Source organism: Mauremys mutica, chromosome 2 (assembly GCF_020497125.1).
Source record: "Mauremys mutica isolate MM-2020 ecotype Southern chromosome 2, ASM2049712v1, whole genome shotgun sequence".
Lineage (NCBI taxonomy): Eukaryota > Metazoa > Chordata > Testudines > Geoemydidae > Mauremys > Mauremys mutica.
In genome coordinates this window covers 162,739,040-162,751,957 of record NC_059073.1, presented here as the reverse complement: position 1 = coordinate 162,751,957, position 12,918 = coordinate 162,739,040, and the positions used below count along the sequence as shown (strand labels likewise).

The window sequence follows — 12,918 nt, the reverse complement described above, 5'->3', positions numbered from 1 at the left end:
GTGAGCGTGCCAATGCAGCTCCCTCATGTGAGACTGATGCCGACACTGGCTACGACGCCTAAGAACCCGTCATCGGCACCACCTCCTCCTACGCTGCCCAGGAGTCATGTGACCCACCCGGGACAGACATCAGGGAGCTTCCACCACCAGCACACGCTTCCTCTGCCTCATCACCGGACGAAGTGTTGGCAGGGACGTCCTCTAACGCAGGAGCTATGGACAACAGAGTTCTACAGCAGTTATTCTGCAGGGCTGTCCCTTCACCTGGACGCCGCATCTTCGCTGTTCCAGAAGTGGGGCTGTCCCCTGATAGACCTCTTCGCCACGCGATGCAACAGGAGGTGTCAGCAGTTCTGTTCCTTCCTGAATCACAGTCCGGCCTCCACAGTGGATGCGTTCCTCCTCCATTGGGGGGGGACCGCTTCTATACACCTTCCCACCCATACCACTTGTCCACAAGATCCTGCTCAAGATCCGCAGAGACCGGACTCGGGTCAGTCTCATAGCACCAGCCTGGCCCTGCAAGGACACATCTCTCCTAGACATGTCAGTCAGAGCCCCAATTACCCTACGGCTCTTCCCGGAACTTCTCACATAAGTATCACAGGCGGCTCCAGCACCCGAACCTGCAGTCGCTGCATCTCTCAGCCTGGAGGCTCCATGGCTGAATACATTTGAGCCCTCATGTTCAGAACAAGTCAGACAGGTTCTCTTGGGCAGCAGGAAACCCTCCACTACCTGGCCAAGTGGAAGAGATTTTCAATCTGGTCAGCTCAGCGCAACTTTCCCCCGGCGGTAGCCTCAGTGCTCCAGATTTTGGATTACCTTTTCCACCTAAAGCAGGAAGGTCTCACCTTGTGTTCTATAAGAGTACACCTGGCTCTCATCTCGGCTTTCCACCGAGGGGTACAGGGCCACTCGGTTTTTGCTAACCCCCTAGTCAGTCACTTCCTGAAGGGCCTCAAGAGGTTGTACTCACACGTCCGCCAACCAGTTCCTGCTTGGGACCTTAACTGGGTCCTCTCTAGGCTCATGAGGCATCCCTTTGAGCCTCTAGCAATATGCTCTCTGCTCTACCTCTCCTACAAGGTTGCGTTCCTGGTGGCAATAGCTTCAGCCTGGAGGGTGTCTAAGCTCGGGGCTCTAACGTCCAAGCTGCCCTACACCATGTTTTGTTTTGTTTTTTTTGTTTTGTTTTTTTTTTAGGACAAGGTTCAGCTCAGGCCCCATCCAGCCTTCCTCCCGAAGGTGGTATCACAATTCCACATCAACCAGGATATTTTCCTCCCTGTTTTCTACCCCGGGCCTCATGCCAGCAGCAGGGAGCAGAGGCTCCACGCTCTCGACGTCCGCAGAGCACTGGCCTTTTACATCAAAAGGACAAAACCGTTCAGGAAGTCGGTACAGCACTTTGTCACAGTAGTGGACAGGATGAAGGGCCAACCTGTTTCGACACAGCACATTTCATCATAGATTGTAGCACTTGGTAATGCAGGCCACAATCTAGCAGGAATCCCAGCACCCCCAATAACGGCGCACTCTACAATGGTGCAAGCTTCATGAACAGCTTTCCTGGCGCAAGTCCCCACCCAGAAAATCTGCAGGGTGGCGACGTGGTCATCGATACACACTTTCGCCGCACTCTATGCAATTACTAGGCAGGTCAGAGATGATGCGGCCTGTGGTAGAGCAGTACTCCAGTCAGTGGTCAGCTCCGACCCCACCTCCTAAATTTGCTTGGGAGTCACCTGACTGGAATCTACATGAACAAGCACTGGAAGAAGAAAAAATGGTTACTCACCTTCTCGTAACTGTTGTTCTTTGAAATGTGTTGTTCATGTCCATTCCAATACCCACCCTCTTATCCCTCTGTCGGAGTAGCTGGCAAGAAGGAACTGAAGGGGTGGCAGGTCGGCAGGGCTATATATTAGGCGCCATGAGGGCGTGACTCCAAGGGGCACCCGGGCTGACCCGATGGATGCCGCTAAGGGAAAAATCTTCCTGACATCGTGCACATGCACACACCTGATTGGAATGGACATGAACACCACATCTCGAAGAACAACAGTTACGAGAAGGTGAGTAACCATTTTTTTTTGTGTGTGTCTGGCCCTCCACAGGTGCTGCAGGAACAGGTGCTGCAGCTACTTCAGATGCCTCGACTTCTTTGTAAGAGCTCTAGCAGAAAGCTTTCTTGATGAGCATTAAAAGCCGGCGATTCATCTTGCCTTACTGTCATTTTGAGGAGAAGTCTAAGAAAAGGAACATGTTCTGGACCTTCTAACAGAATTATGGGAGTTTGACCACTTCTGCCACAATCCTCGTGGGCGCCAGGCACCCTTTTGAAATCTCCCAGAAATCACTGCTGTGACATTGCACTCCATAATCCTTTATAGAAATATGCCTATGAGTGTAAATATGACGTAACTGGAATATGTTTTATGCTAGATATGCCATGTAACATAGCTTTGCAAAGGTTATATTCTTCTGCATTTATTCATCCTATTTGTACAGATGTATCATTTTTATATCTGAAGTTACGAGCGTTGGCTCTATGCTTGTATTTAAAGTGTTTGCTGTAGAAATCACCTAAAGCAGATTTGGTCAACATAGTATGAAGGGATTATACAAGTAATTGGGAGTACTTGGTGAATAATGAACCTTGACAGACGCCAATCAACATCTGAGCTTTCCTGGGAACGTCTTATAGAAAACAGAGTCATGCATGGACATGTGACTTGCCCATAAGAACATAACATAAGAACATAAGAACGGCCGTACCGGGTCAGACCAAAGGTCCATCTAGCCCAGTATCTGTCTACCGACAGTGGCCAATGCCAGGTGCCCCTGAGGGAGTGAACCTAACAGGCAATGATCAAGTGATCTCTCTCCTGCCATCCATCTCCATCCTCTGACGAACAGAGGCTAGGGACACCATTCTTACCCATCCTGGCTAATAGCCATTTATGGACTTAGCCACCATGAATTTATCCAGTTCTCTTTTAAACATTGTTATAGTCCTAGCCTTCACAACCTCCTCAGGTAAGGAGTTCCACAAGTTGACTGTGCGCTGCGTGAAGAAGAACTTCCTTTTATTTGTTTTAAACCTGCTGCCTATTAATTTCATTTGGTGACCCCTAGTTCTTGTATTATGGGAATAAGTAAATAACTTTTCCTTATCCACTTTCTCAACATCACTCATGATTTTATATACCTCTATCATGTCCCCCCTTAGTCTCCTCTTTTCCAAACTGAAGAGTCCTAGCCTCTTTAATCTTTCCTCATCTGGGACCCTCTCTAAACCCCTAATCATTTTAGTTGCTCTTTTCTGAACCTTTTCTAGTGCTAGAATATCTTTTTTGAGGTGAGGAGACCACATCTGTACACAGTATTCGAGATGTGGGCGTACCATGGATTTATATAAGGGCAATAATATATTCTCAGTCTTATTCTCTATCCCCTTTTTAATGATTCCTAACATCCTGTTTGCTTTTTTGACCGCCTCTGCACACTGCGTGGACATCTTCAGAGAACTATCCACAATAACTCCAAGATCTTTTTCCTGACTCGTTGTAGCTAAATTAGCCCCCATCATGTTGTATGTATAGTTGGGGTTATTTTTTCCAATGTGCATTACTTTACATTTATCCACATTAAATTTCATTTGCCATTTTGTTGCCCAATCACTTAGTTTTGTGAGATCTTTTTGAAGTTCTTCACAATCTGCTTTGGTCTTAACTATCTTGAGTAGTTTAGTGTCATCTGCAAACTTTGCCACCTCACTGTTTACCCCTTTCTCCAGATCATTTATGAATAAATTGAATAGGATTGGTCCTAGGACTGACCCTTGGGGAACACCACTAGTTACCCCTCTCCATTCTGAGAATTTACCATTAATTCCTACCCTTTGTTCCCTGTCCTTTAACCAGTTCTCAATCCATGAAAGGACCTTTCCTTTTATCCCATGACAGCTTAATTTACGTAAGAGCCTTTGGTGAGGGACCTTGTCAAAGGCTTTCTGGAAATCTAAGTATACTATGTCCACCGGATCCCCCTTGTCCACATGTTTGTTGACCCCTTCAAAGAACTCTAATAGATTAGTAAGACACGATTTCCCTTTACAGAAACCATGTTGACTATTGCTCAAGAGTTTATGTTTTTCTATGTGTCTGACAATTTTATTCTTTACTATTGTTTCAACTAATTTGCCCGGTACCGACGTTAGACTTACCGGTCTGTAATTGCCGGGATCACCCCTAGAGCCCTTTTTAAATATTGGCGTTACATTAGCTAACTTCCAGTCATTGGGTACCGAAGCCGATTTAAAGGACAGGTTACAAACCTTGGTTAATAGTTCCGCAACTTCACATTTGAGTTCTTTCAGAACTCTTGGGTGAATGCCATCTGGTCCCGGTGACTTGTTAATGTTGAGTTTATCAATTAATTCCAAAACCTCCTCTAGTGACACTTCAATCTGTGACAGTTCCTCAGATTTGTCACCTACAAAAGCCAGCTCAGGTCTGGGAATCTCCCTAACATCCTCAGCCGTGAAGACTGAAGCAAAGAATCCATTTAGTTTCTCCGCAATGACTTTATCATCTTTAAGCGCTCCTTTTGTATTTTCATCGTCAAGGGGCCCCACTGGTTGTTTAGCAGGCTTCCTGCTTCTGATGTACTTAAAAAACATTTTGTTATTACCTTTGGAGTTTATGGCTAGCCGTTCTTCAAACTCCTCTTTGGCTTTTCTTATTACACTCTTGCACTTAAGTTGGCAGTGTTTGTGCTCCTTTCTATTTGCCTCACTGGGATTTGACTTCCACTTTTTAAAGGAAGTCTTTTTATCTCTCACTGCTTCTTTTACATGGTTGTTAAGCCACGGTGGCTCTTTTTTAGTTCTTTTACTGTTTTTCTTAATTTGGGGTATACATTGAAGTTGGGCCTCTATTATGGTGTCTTTAAAAAGGGCCCACGCAACTTGCAGGGATTTCACTTTAGTCACTGTACCTTTTAACTTTTGTCTAACTAACCCCCTCATTTTTGTAAAGTTCCCCCTTTTGAAATTAAAGGCCACAGTGTTGGGCAGTTGAGATGTTCTTCCCACCACAGGGATGTTGAATGCTATTGTATTATGGTCACTATTTCCAAGCGGTCCTGCTATAGTTACCTCTTGGACCAGCTCCTGCGCTCCACTCAGGATTAAATCTAGAGTCGCCTCTCCCCTTGTGGGTTCCCGTACCAGCTGCTCCATGAAGCAGTCATTTAAAGTATCGAGAAATTTTATCTCTGCATTTCGTCCTGAAGTGAAATGTTCCCAGTCAATATGGGGATAATTGAAATCCCCCACTATTATTGGGTTCTTAATTTTGATAGCCTCTCTAATTTCCCTTAGCATTTCATCATCACTATTACTGTCCTGGTCAGGTGGTCGATAATAGATCCCTACTGTTATATTTTTACTAGAGCATGAAATTTCTATCCAGAGAGACTCTATGGAACCTGTGGATTCGCTTAAGATTTTTACTTCATTTGAATCTACACGTTCTTTAACATATAGTGCCACTCCTCCCCCTGCATGGCCTGTTCTGTCCTTCCGATATATTTTGTACCCCGGAATGATTGTGTCCCATTGATTGGTCTCAGTCCACCAGGTTTCTGTGATGCCTATTATATCTATATCCTCCTTTATCACAAGGCACTCTAGTTCACCCATCTTATTATTTAGACTTCTGGCATTTGTGTACAAGCACTTTAAAAACTTGTCCCTGTTTATTAGCCTGCCTTTTTCTGATGTGCCAGATTCTTTTTTATGTGACTGTTTGTCACAAAGGCTCAGCCAATTACCAGAGGCTTCGAGCTTTCAAACCTGCCTCCAACTGCCAGCCAGAGCACACGGTCCCTCAAACAACCAAACAGACTGACAAACACAAGCTCAGCACACAGCAAGTAACCCCCAAACACAAACAAACACACACTACAGACAGTCACTTACCCCACAGATGCTGTATTAGCTCCTCCTTCACCTGGAGAACTCCCTTGCGAAACTCCCTGTTAGCAGCCCCTGTTCGCATGTGACCCCATGTGACCCCATGTGACTCCAAAACTTCATTTGTAGCTAGATTCTACACAGGGGAAGAGAGGGGTTTCCACCCACAAGAGAAAAAGTCTATTTAAGCTCCTGGAAGCCCCTTAATTTCATCTTCAGCTGGCACAAAAGATAGCCTCTCCACCCCAAGGAGATGCCTGAAGGAAATCGGAACAAAGGACAGTAACTACAGGGGTGTGAGTGATTGCTGAACCCAGACTAGGAGGAAGTCTAGTCTGTAAAAGAGGCTTATTGGAACATCTCTGAGGGTGAGATTTAACTGCATTTAGTTTTTACTGTATTAGGCTTAGACTTGCATGTTTTATTTTTTGTTTGGTAATTTACTTTGTTCTGTCTGTTATTACTTGGAACCACTTAAATCTTACCTTTTGTATTTAATAAAATCATTTTACTTATTAATTAACCCAGAGTGTGTATTAATACCGGGTGTGTGTGTGTGTTGGTGTTATAGAGGGCAAACAATTTATGAGTTTACCCTATATAAGCTTTATACAGGGTAAAACAGATTTATTTGGGGTTTGGACCCCATTGGGATTGGGTATCTGAGTGCTGGAGACAGGAGCACTTCTTAGGCTGTTTTCAGTTAAGCCTGCAGCTTGTGGGGGACTTGGTTCAGACCTGAAATCCGTGTTTGCCAACAGGAAAGTGTGTCTGGCTCAAACAAGGCAAGGTACTGGAGTCCCAAGCTAGCAGGGAAAACAGGCTCAGAGATAGTCCCAGCACATTGGATGGCAGTCCCAAGGGGGTTTCTGTGATCCAACCTGTCACAACTGCTTCAAAGAGCTGTACCAGAAACTGTGAGACAAACATCTAAAATGGCAGTGCAACAGTAATAGTATAGTACAATACAAGTGGTATAGACAAAGGCTAAAACTGCACCTGAAATACCATGTGGACACGCTGTACCCTTGCTATTTGCAGTAGTGCAGTCGCACCAACTCAACTACCACCAGCCTACGCGAGTTCTGAAAAGAGAAGGAAATACACACTGCATGTGGGTTTGTTCTGTGTCCATCACCAGCTCCAGTATTATCCCTCACTATTCTTGTGTGAAACTGGACCTATAATGAAATGATACACTCACCAGCACACCAGATCCTTCAGGCCGCCCTTTTAAATATACAGAAGTTAATCTTTTGTGTGTTATCATTTTTCCCTTACTTCGTTATCAGCTGCCACTGTCAGCTGACAAAGTTCCCTGTGGATGTTTAACTTTGAATGCAAAAAAGTAGAGATATCATATAAGGAATGTGAGGACTGTTTATGGTGGCAATGTGGCGAAGACAAAAACATAAGAAGGAGAAGTTTAACAAAATCTTCCTGCTTTGCAAAAAACCTAAAAGTTACCTATAAATTAAAATTGCATTTTAAAAAATGCTTAATAGCTCTTATTCTGTTCATGATCAGTTACAGATATTCAGGTCTATTTTGAAATGCAAATCTCTGATTATAAAATTAAAGTCTTCACTATATACATAATTCATATGTTTGCACAAAATACACTAGTTTTCCATATTCTTCCTCATATTTGCTCATCAGTGCCTACCTGACTCTAATGCACATGGAAACATTATTAATCTCAGCATCATTAATAATATGGTTCTAGGACAGTGAACCGTGAATAAAAGTAAATCAAATCACTCATCTAATGACTGAAGAATAACTTAAGTTGAATGGAAGAAAAGTGATAGGGCTTACTGAGGGCAAAAAACATCCCCCTCAGTTGCTAGATACGGAGAGCGAAAATGGCAACCAGCAGGGACTGGTAAGCACATTGATGATTGGGGAAGAGAGAAGAGCAGCTTGAGTGGCATCATTTCCTCTCCCCAATGAACACATGGAAGCCCCTCAACATGGACATCAGCAGCCCACAGATTTTAGCAGGAGAGCATGGATTGGCTGGAATGGAGGACCAAATCACTCACAGGAGCAGCATCCGCTAGCAAATTAGCTGATATACAACAGATAATTTAATTCTGACTGAGGCGGCAACAATTTTACATTTAGTGCCATGCCTGCTTTTGTTACCCAGCTGCAGGATGAATAAAATACACACACACACACACACCCAAAAAGGTCGGGGTTTTTTTTTTTTATTATTTAAAATTGGGATTTTTTGGATAAAATGCTTTTTGAGGAAAAAACCTAACTAAAGATAGTTTTAATTAAGATCTATCTTTGAGCTATAATGTATCACAGAATAAGGATTATAAATTCTAATTCTATAGTATGAGACAATATATTCATGTAATGTTTAAGAAAAGTTTTGTAAATGAGTTCCAATAGTTCATGGATTAGTGACCCAATCTTATGGGGTTCCAGGGGCTTCTGTATAGATTTAGGTTAATCTTTCTATCTAGCCAGTGGGACTCAGTGCTCAGTCTAGAAGATATCATCAGAGATACTTAGTTTTGCAGTTCTCAAACTGTGGATCGGTGTCTCCGGACACCGATGTTAACAGCAAAAATGTTTTTAAATAAATAATATATAGAGGTGAGAAATAACAGACCTCAACCGTATTGTCCCTCTGCAAATTTGTGTACACAGAGTCAATCCCTTATCTCTCTCTAAAAGTGCAAAGTTTCAAAAAGTTCAATGAATAGAAGATTGTTGGGGGTGGAACAGAACAGGACAAGGAGAAGAAGTCTGGAGATAAATGTGAGAAGGGAAGGACAGGCATTAGAAACAAAAGTGAAACTGTTTGAGCAGCATATTCCAGATGTCTTGAGGTCTGAGTGGAGCCTTCATTGATTTGAGATCTACCATACCAGTCTCTCACTAGAAGGGAAAACCTATAATGGCAGCAGGCCATAAAAGCGACCCAGTCTAGGAATATTTGAATGAAGTTCCTCTACCTGTGGGTAAGACAGGCAGGCATGCAAAAACAGTGCAACAAAGAAATGCAAGGCCTGGTTGCCCGAAACAACATCGTGAGACATATTCAAATTCAAAAATTCATATGCTTGTTTTGTTAAAATATTATGTTGCTGTTGAAGAAAAAAAAATCCAGAATACATAACATTGTTGTTTTAGTTAAATAAAACAATTTAAATGTCTGTCTGGTGATGTTCTCCTCCTAATACAGCATGGCAAGAAAATATTCCAAATATTAATGATTAACCTGTTGAATTGGAGATAGTTCACTTCCCAATGACTTCATAAATATCTGCTTTAATTACCTTTGGTAAATGAAATAATCAAACAATCATTCATTTACTGATATAGCTGTAAACCTAATCTGAAAAGTTTTCAAAATAAATCACTTTAAAAATGTATAGTGTGTACCTTCTAAAAATGAAACCTACATCTATTTCTAAGTTGTGAAGATTATGTATTAAGGTTATAACAACCAACAAGAATGGTTTTATGTAGAAATCCATGATTAAATCGAGTCTTCCTGACTAGTGATTTAAATCAAACCCACCCTGCCCAGCTGCAGCTAAATGAGTCCATATGCCCTGTTACACTAGGGGCTACCGCATTACTCCAGTACTAGCCTATGATGGCGTCAGTACACCTCTCTCTCTCTCATCCCTCCTTTCCCTTGCAGATGCACAAGTTTCCCTCAGATCTCTATGGCCACAGCCCCCGTCCTCTCCAGACAAGCAAACCAGCAACAGCACCCACCCCCTCTGGTTAATGCCATGCAATTCCAAATAGTAACTCACAATGCTTCCTGTTTAACGATACACTTCCTGCTAGCATTACTACAGTAGGGCTAAATCTGATTAAAAGGAAATTCAAACTTGTATTTATTGAATTCCAAAACAGTTCTGAAAGTAACTTTACCTCAACACCTCTGTGAGGTCAAAAGCACAAGATCAGTCATCAACATAGTTTACAGAAAGATAAGAGTGAAGAGTCTGCACCAAGTGGGTACTTCCACAGATAAAAGTGGTCAGCAAGCTGAAACAATTGATCTTGCAGAAACATAAGTGCTTTTCTCCCCTTACATAAGATGGAAGTACTACAGGTTGTTATACTTTCTATCCTCTGCTAAGTACAAAACATTTCCTCTTTGCCCTGCTTTACAATGGTAAAATAATTCTAGTTAAGTTTATAGCTTTGCTATGAATGGGAAACATTGGAGGCAACCTTGGTTCAACAAATCAGTCAGACAGCTACATCAAAACACAGGCTCAGAGGTCACCATCATCAAAATGGCACAGCACAACTTCCTATTTGGATCTAGAACAGACAGGACAATCCTGCAATGGTTTCAGGGTAACATAGTACAGAGAATAAAGTCAAATTAACAGCATGTTACACACCTCAAAGGAAGTATATATGACTTCCAAAGCCAATAAACATTTGGCACAGAGGTTGAAAAAAAAAAAAAAATCCACCACCTCCCCCGCAAAAAAAAAAAAAAATTCTCTGCTCCAACTTGCTTTTCTCCCGACAGAATTTAGAGATGACTAATCTCGTAGACGATGGGCTGCTCAATTCTTCCAGCCTTTCATCCAGACATACTAATTAAAACCCTTTCTCCACACACAAATTCTGTATTTCAAGTCGCAGTGATCAGTGGAAAGAAAAAAAAAAAGTTCATGGCTTGTTTTTATTCCTGAAGACAATGCATCTTCTTATAGCTAAAACAGTGCTAAGAACACCACAGAAGAAAGTAGCTTTCCACCTTTTTTGGGGGGGGGTTGGGGAGGGCACCTTTACTAAATACTGGGAGCAGTGTGGTCAGTCAGCATAAACAGGATTTGGGTAAAATTGGGCTTAGTTATAAAGGAGAAACAGCTGTCACCATACATGTTTATTTTACATATTTCAAGCATTAGAAGTCACTACAGCTTTCAAACTTGAATGCCAAATAAAAATAAATCAACCTTAAATACTGCGTGTGTTAAAGTTACTTTTAATATTGCTGATATACAATAGTGAAAACTGTTTTGCAGATTTTTCAGCAGAGGCAAGGAGTCCAGTAAATATGGGAAAATACACTACTATTTTGCACAATCTCCCACTACAATGAACAGTCTTACAGCAGGTGAGTCCAGCTTCTAAACAAGTCGTTCAGAAGCTCACAACTCCTCAAACATTTGCTGTCTCCCCCACCAAGCCCAGGACAGTAATAAACAGCTGGTATTATCAGCCATATCATCCCAGGGAGGAATGAAAGAAACACAAAACCAGCGGGCTTGGCGTACATTGAATTAAAAAGCAGGGAATTTGAACCAGTACAGCATCACTCACTTCACAAAAGCTCAGAGGTTTGATTTTTCTCACATTTGGGGCTCTCTGTTTTTGGCAAGTGGGTGGATGGGGAAAGGGATCAGATGACAGCTACAGCGTATGGCATAATCCCCCTCCAAATCCATGCTCTTTCCCCTCCTAAAATAATCAGGCAAACATTGTCTGTATAATTTTAAATTGACTCCTTGCTCCTAACGCAAATCCCTGCAAGGGAGAGTGGAATAGGCCAGACATGGAAGGAAATCAGCAAGAGCATAACTTGGAACTCTGTGGACAGAGGACCCACAGAGTTAGGAGGGTCCCAAAGCCCAAATGTCTACATCCCAAGTAAACAGCCCCTTTAGCCCGAGGCCCAGAAGCCCAAGTCAGCTGCGGGGGTTTAACTACCTACCTACTGTAGACATACCCTTAGTGGCCTGGGAAACAATTCATAAGCAGTGGACCTGTGTCCAGACTTCCCTGGCCTCTACAGATACCTCACAGCTGATTTTAGGAAAACTGTGGATTAGAAGGGCCTTGTCTCAGGCTTACTTGGAAGGGGAGAGGGAAACCAGAGCAGAAAGGGGCTGCATTCACCTGGAAAGATGACTTACAGGCAGCTCTGCAAGGTGTAAATTGCTAATTTCCCAACTCTTTTACAAGGGCATGTATAATCTGATCCTGCATTTCTATTTTGAATTGGAATACAAAAACAAAGGCCGATTACAAGCAACTGCAGACAGCATAAAGGCCCTACCCAAATAAACATGCTTTACCCAAACTATTATCACCAAGGTAAACAAACCCATACTAATGTTCAAAGAGATATAAATTAGCTGTACAATATGCATAAAATCCTGTATAGACTTCAGACTGCTCACCTGCTGCTCTCCCACTCTTGGTCATCCTTATCTTTCTCCTCTTTGGCATCTGGGGTGTGCGGGTGTTTCTGCACAATCCTCATCCCACCAGCTTTCACTGGAATGAAAATAAGAAAAACAAGTCACATCAATATAACCAAAGGAGAGAAAACTAGTAAAAATAAGGATCCATTTCCAAAAAACAATTTAAGAATCAGGTTGTACAACTCAGTGAGAGCCTGAGAATATTTGCAGGTGGAGGATCTGAGCACTAGCTGGTTGCTTCTCACTGCCAGGCATGTTATATTGCCTTATATAGCCTTCCAAGTTGGCCACTCAATGTACCTCTTATTATTTCCATATCTCCTTAGAATGTTAGACTCTTATTTCACCATATGTCTCCATTAACTTGTGGCAACAAGAGGCAGCCAGGGAAGTCTGGGATTATCCAACTGAGTAACATAAAAGCAGTGTCTTTTGCAAAACAGCACACATGAAAGTTTATTTTCATATAACAGTACTGATCCAGATTATATCAGCAGTGGTACAAAACTGCACTTTTGCCATTCCAAATAAAATGTATACACAAAATCAACTTAAAAAAAAAAAGAAAGAAAGAAAAGTTTTCTTAGAATAACATTACCAAAAAAGTTTAAAGGCACTGTCCATTCACCTTTGGTGCAAACTTTTGTGTTTCTAAAATACAAGACAGACTAACTCTTAGAAATCTCATCTCTCATGATAAATTTGTAAGTAAAATTAAACCTCACC

The 12,918-nt window shown here is 42.2% G+C and overlaps 1 protein-coding gene across 4 annotated transcripts in view; it reads right to left on the bottom strand.

The window, feature by feature from the left end:
* LOC123363966 (death associated protein) overlaps positions 1–12,918 on the bottom strand; it is an 86,208-nt gene that overhangs the window by 55,799 nt on the left and 17,491 nt on the right. For all 4 annotated transcript variants that reach the window (XM_045005621.1, XM_045005623.1, XM_045005624.1 and 1 more), the window contains exon 2: positions 12,169–12,265. In XM_045005621.1, the coding sequence (XP_044861556.1) occupies positions 12,169–12,265 (97 nt within the window). The remainder of the gene's footprint in view (positions 1–12,168; positions 12,266–12,918) is intronic.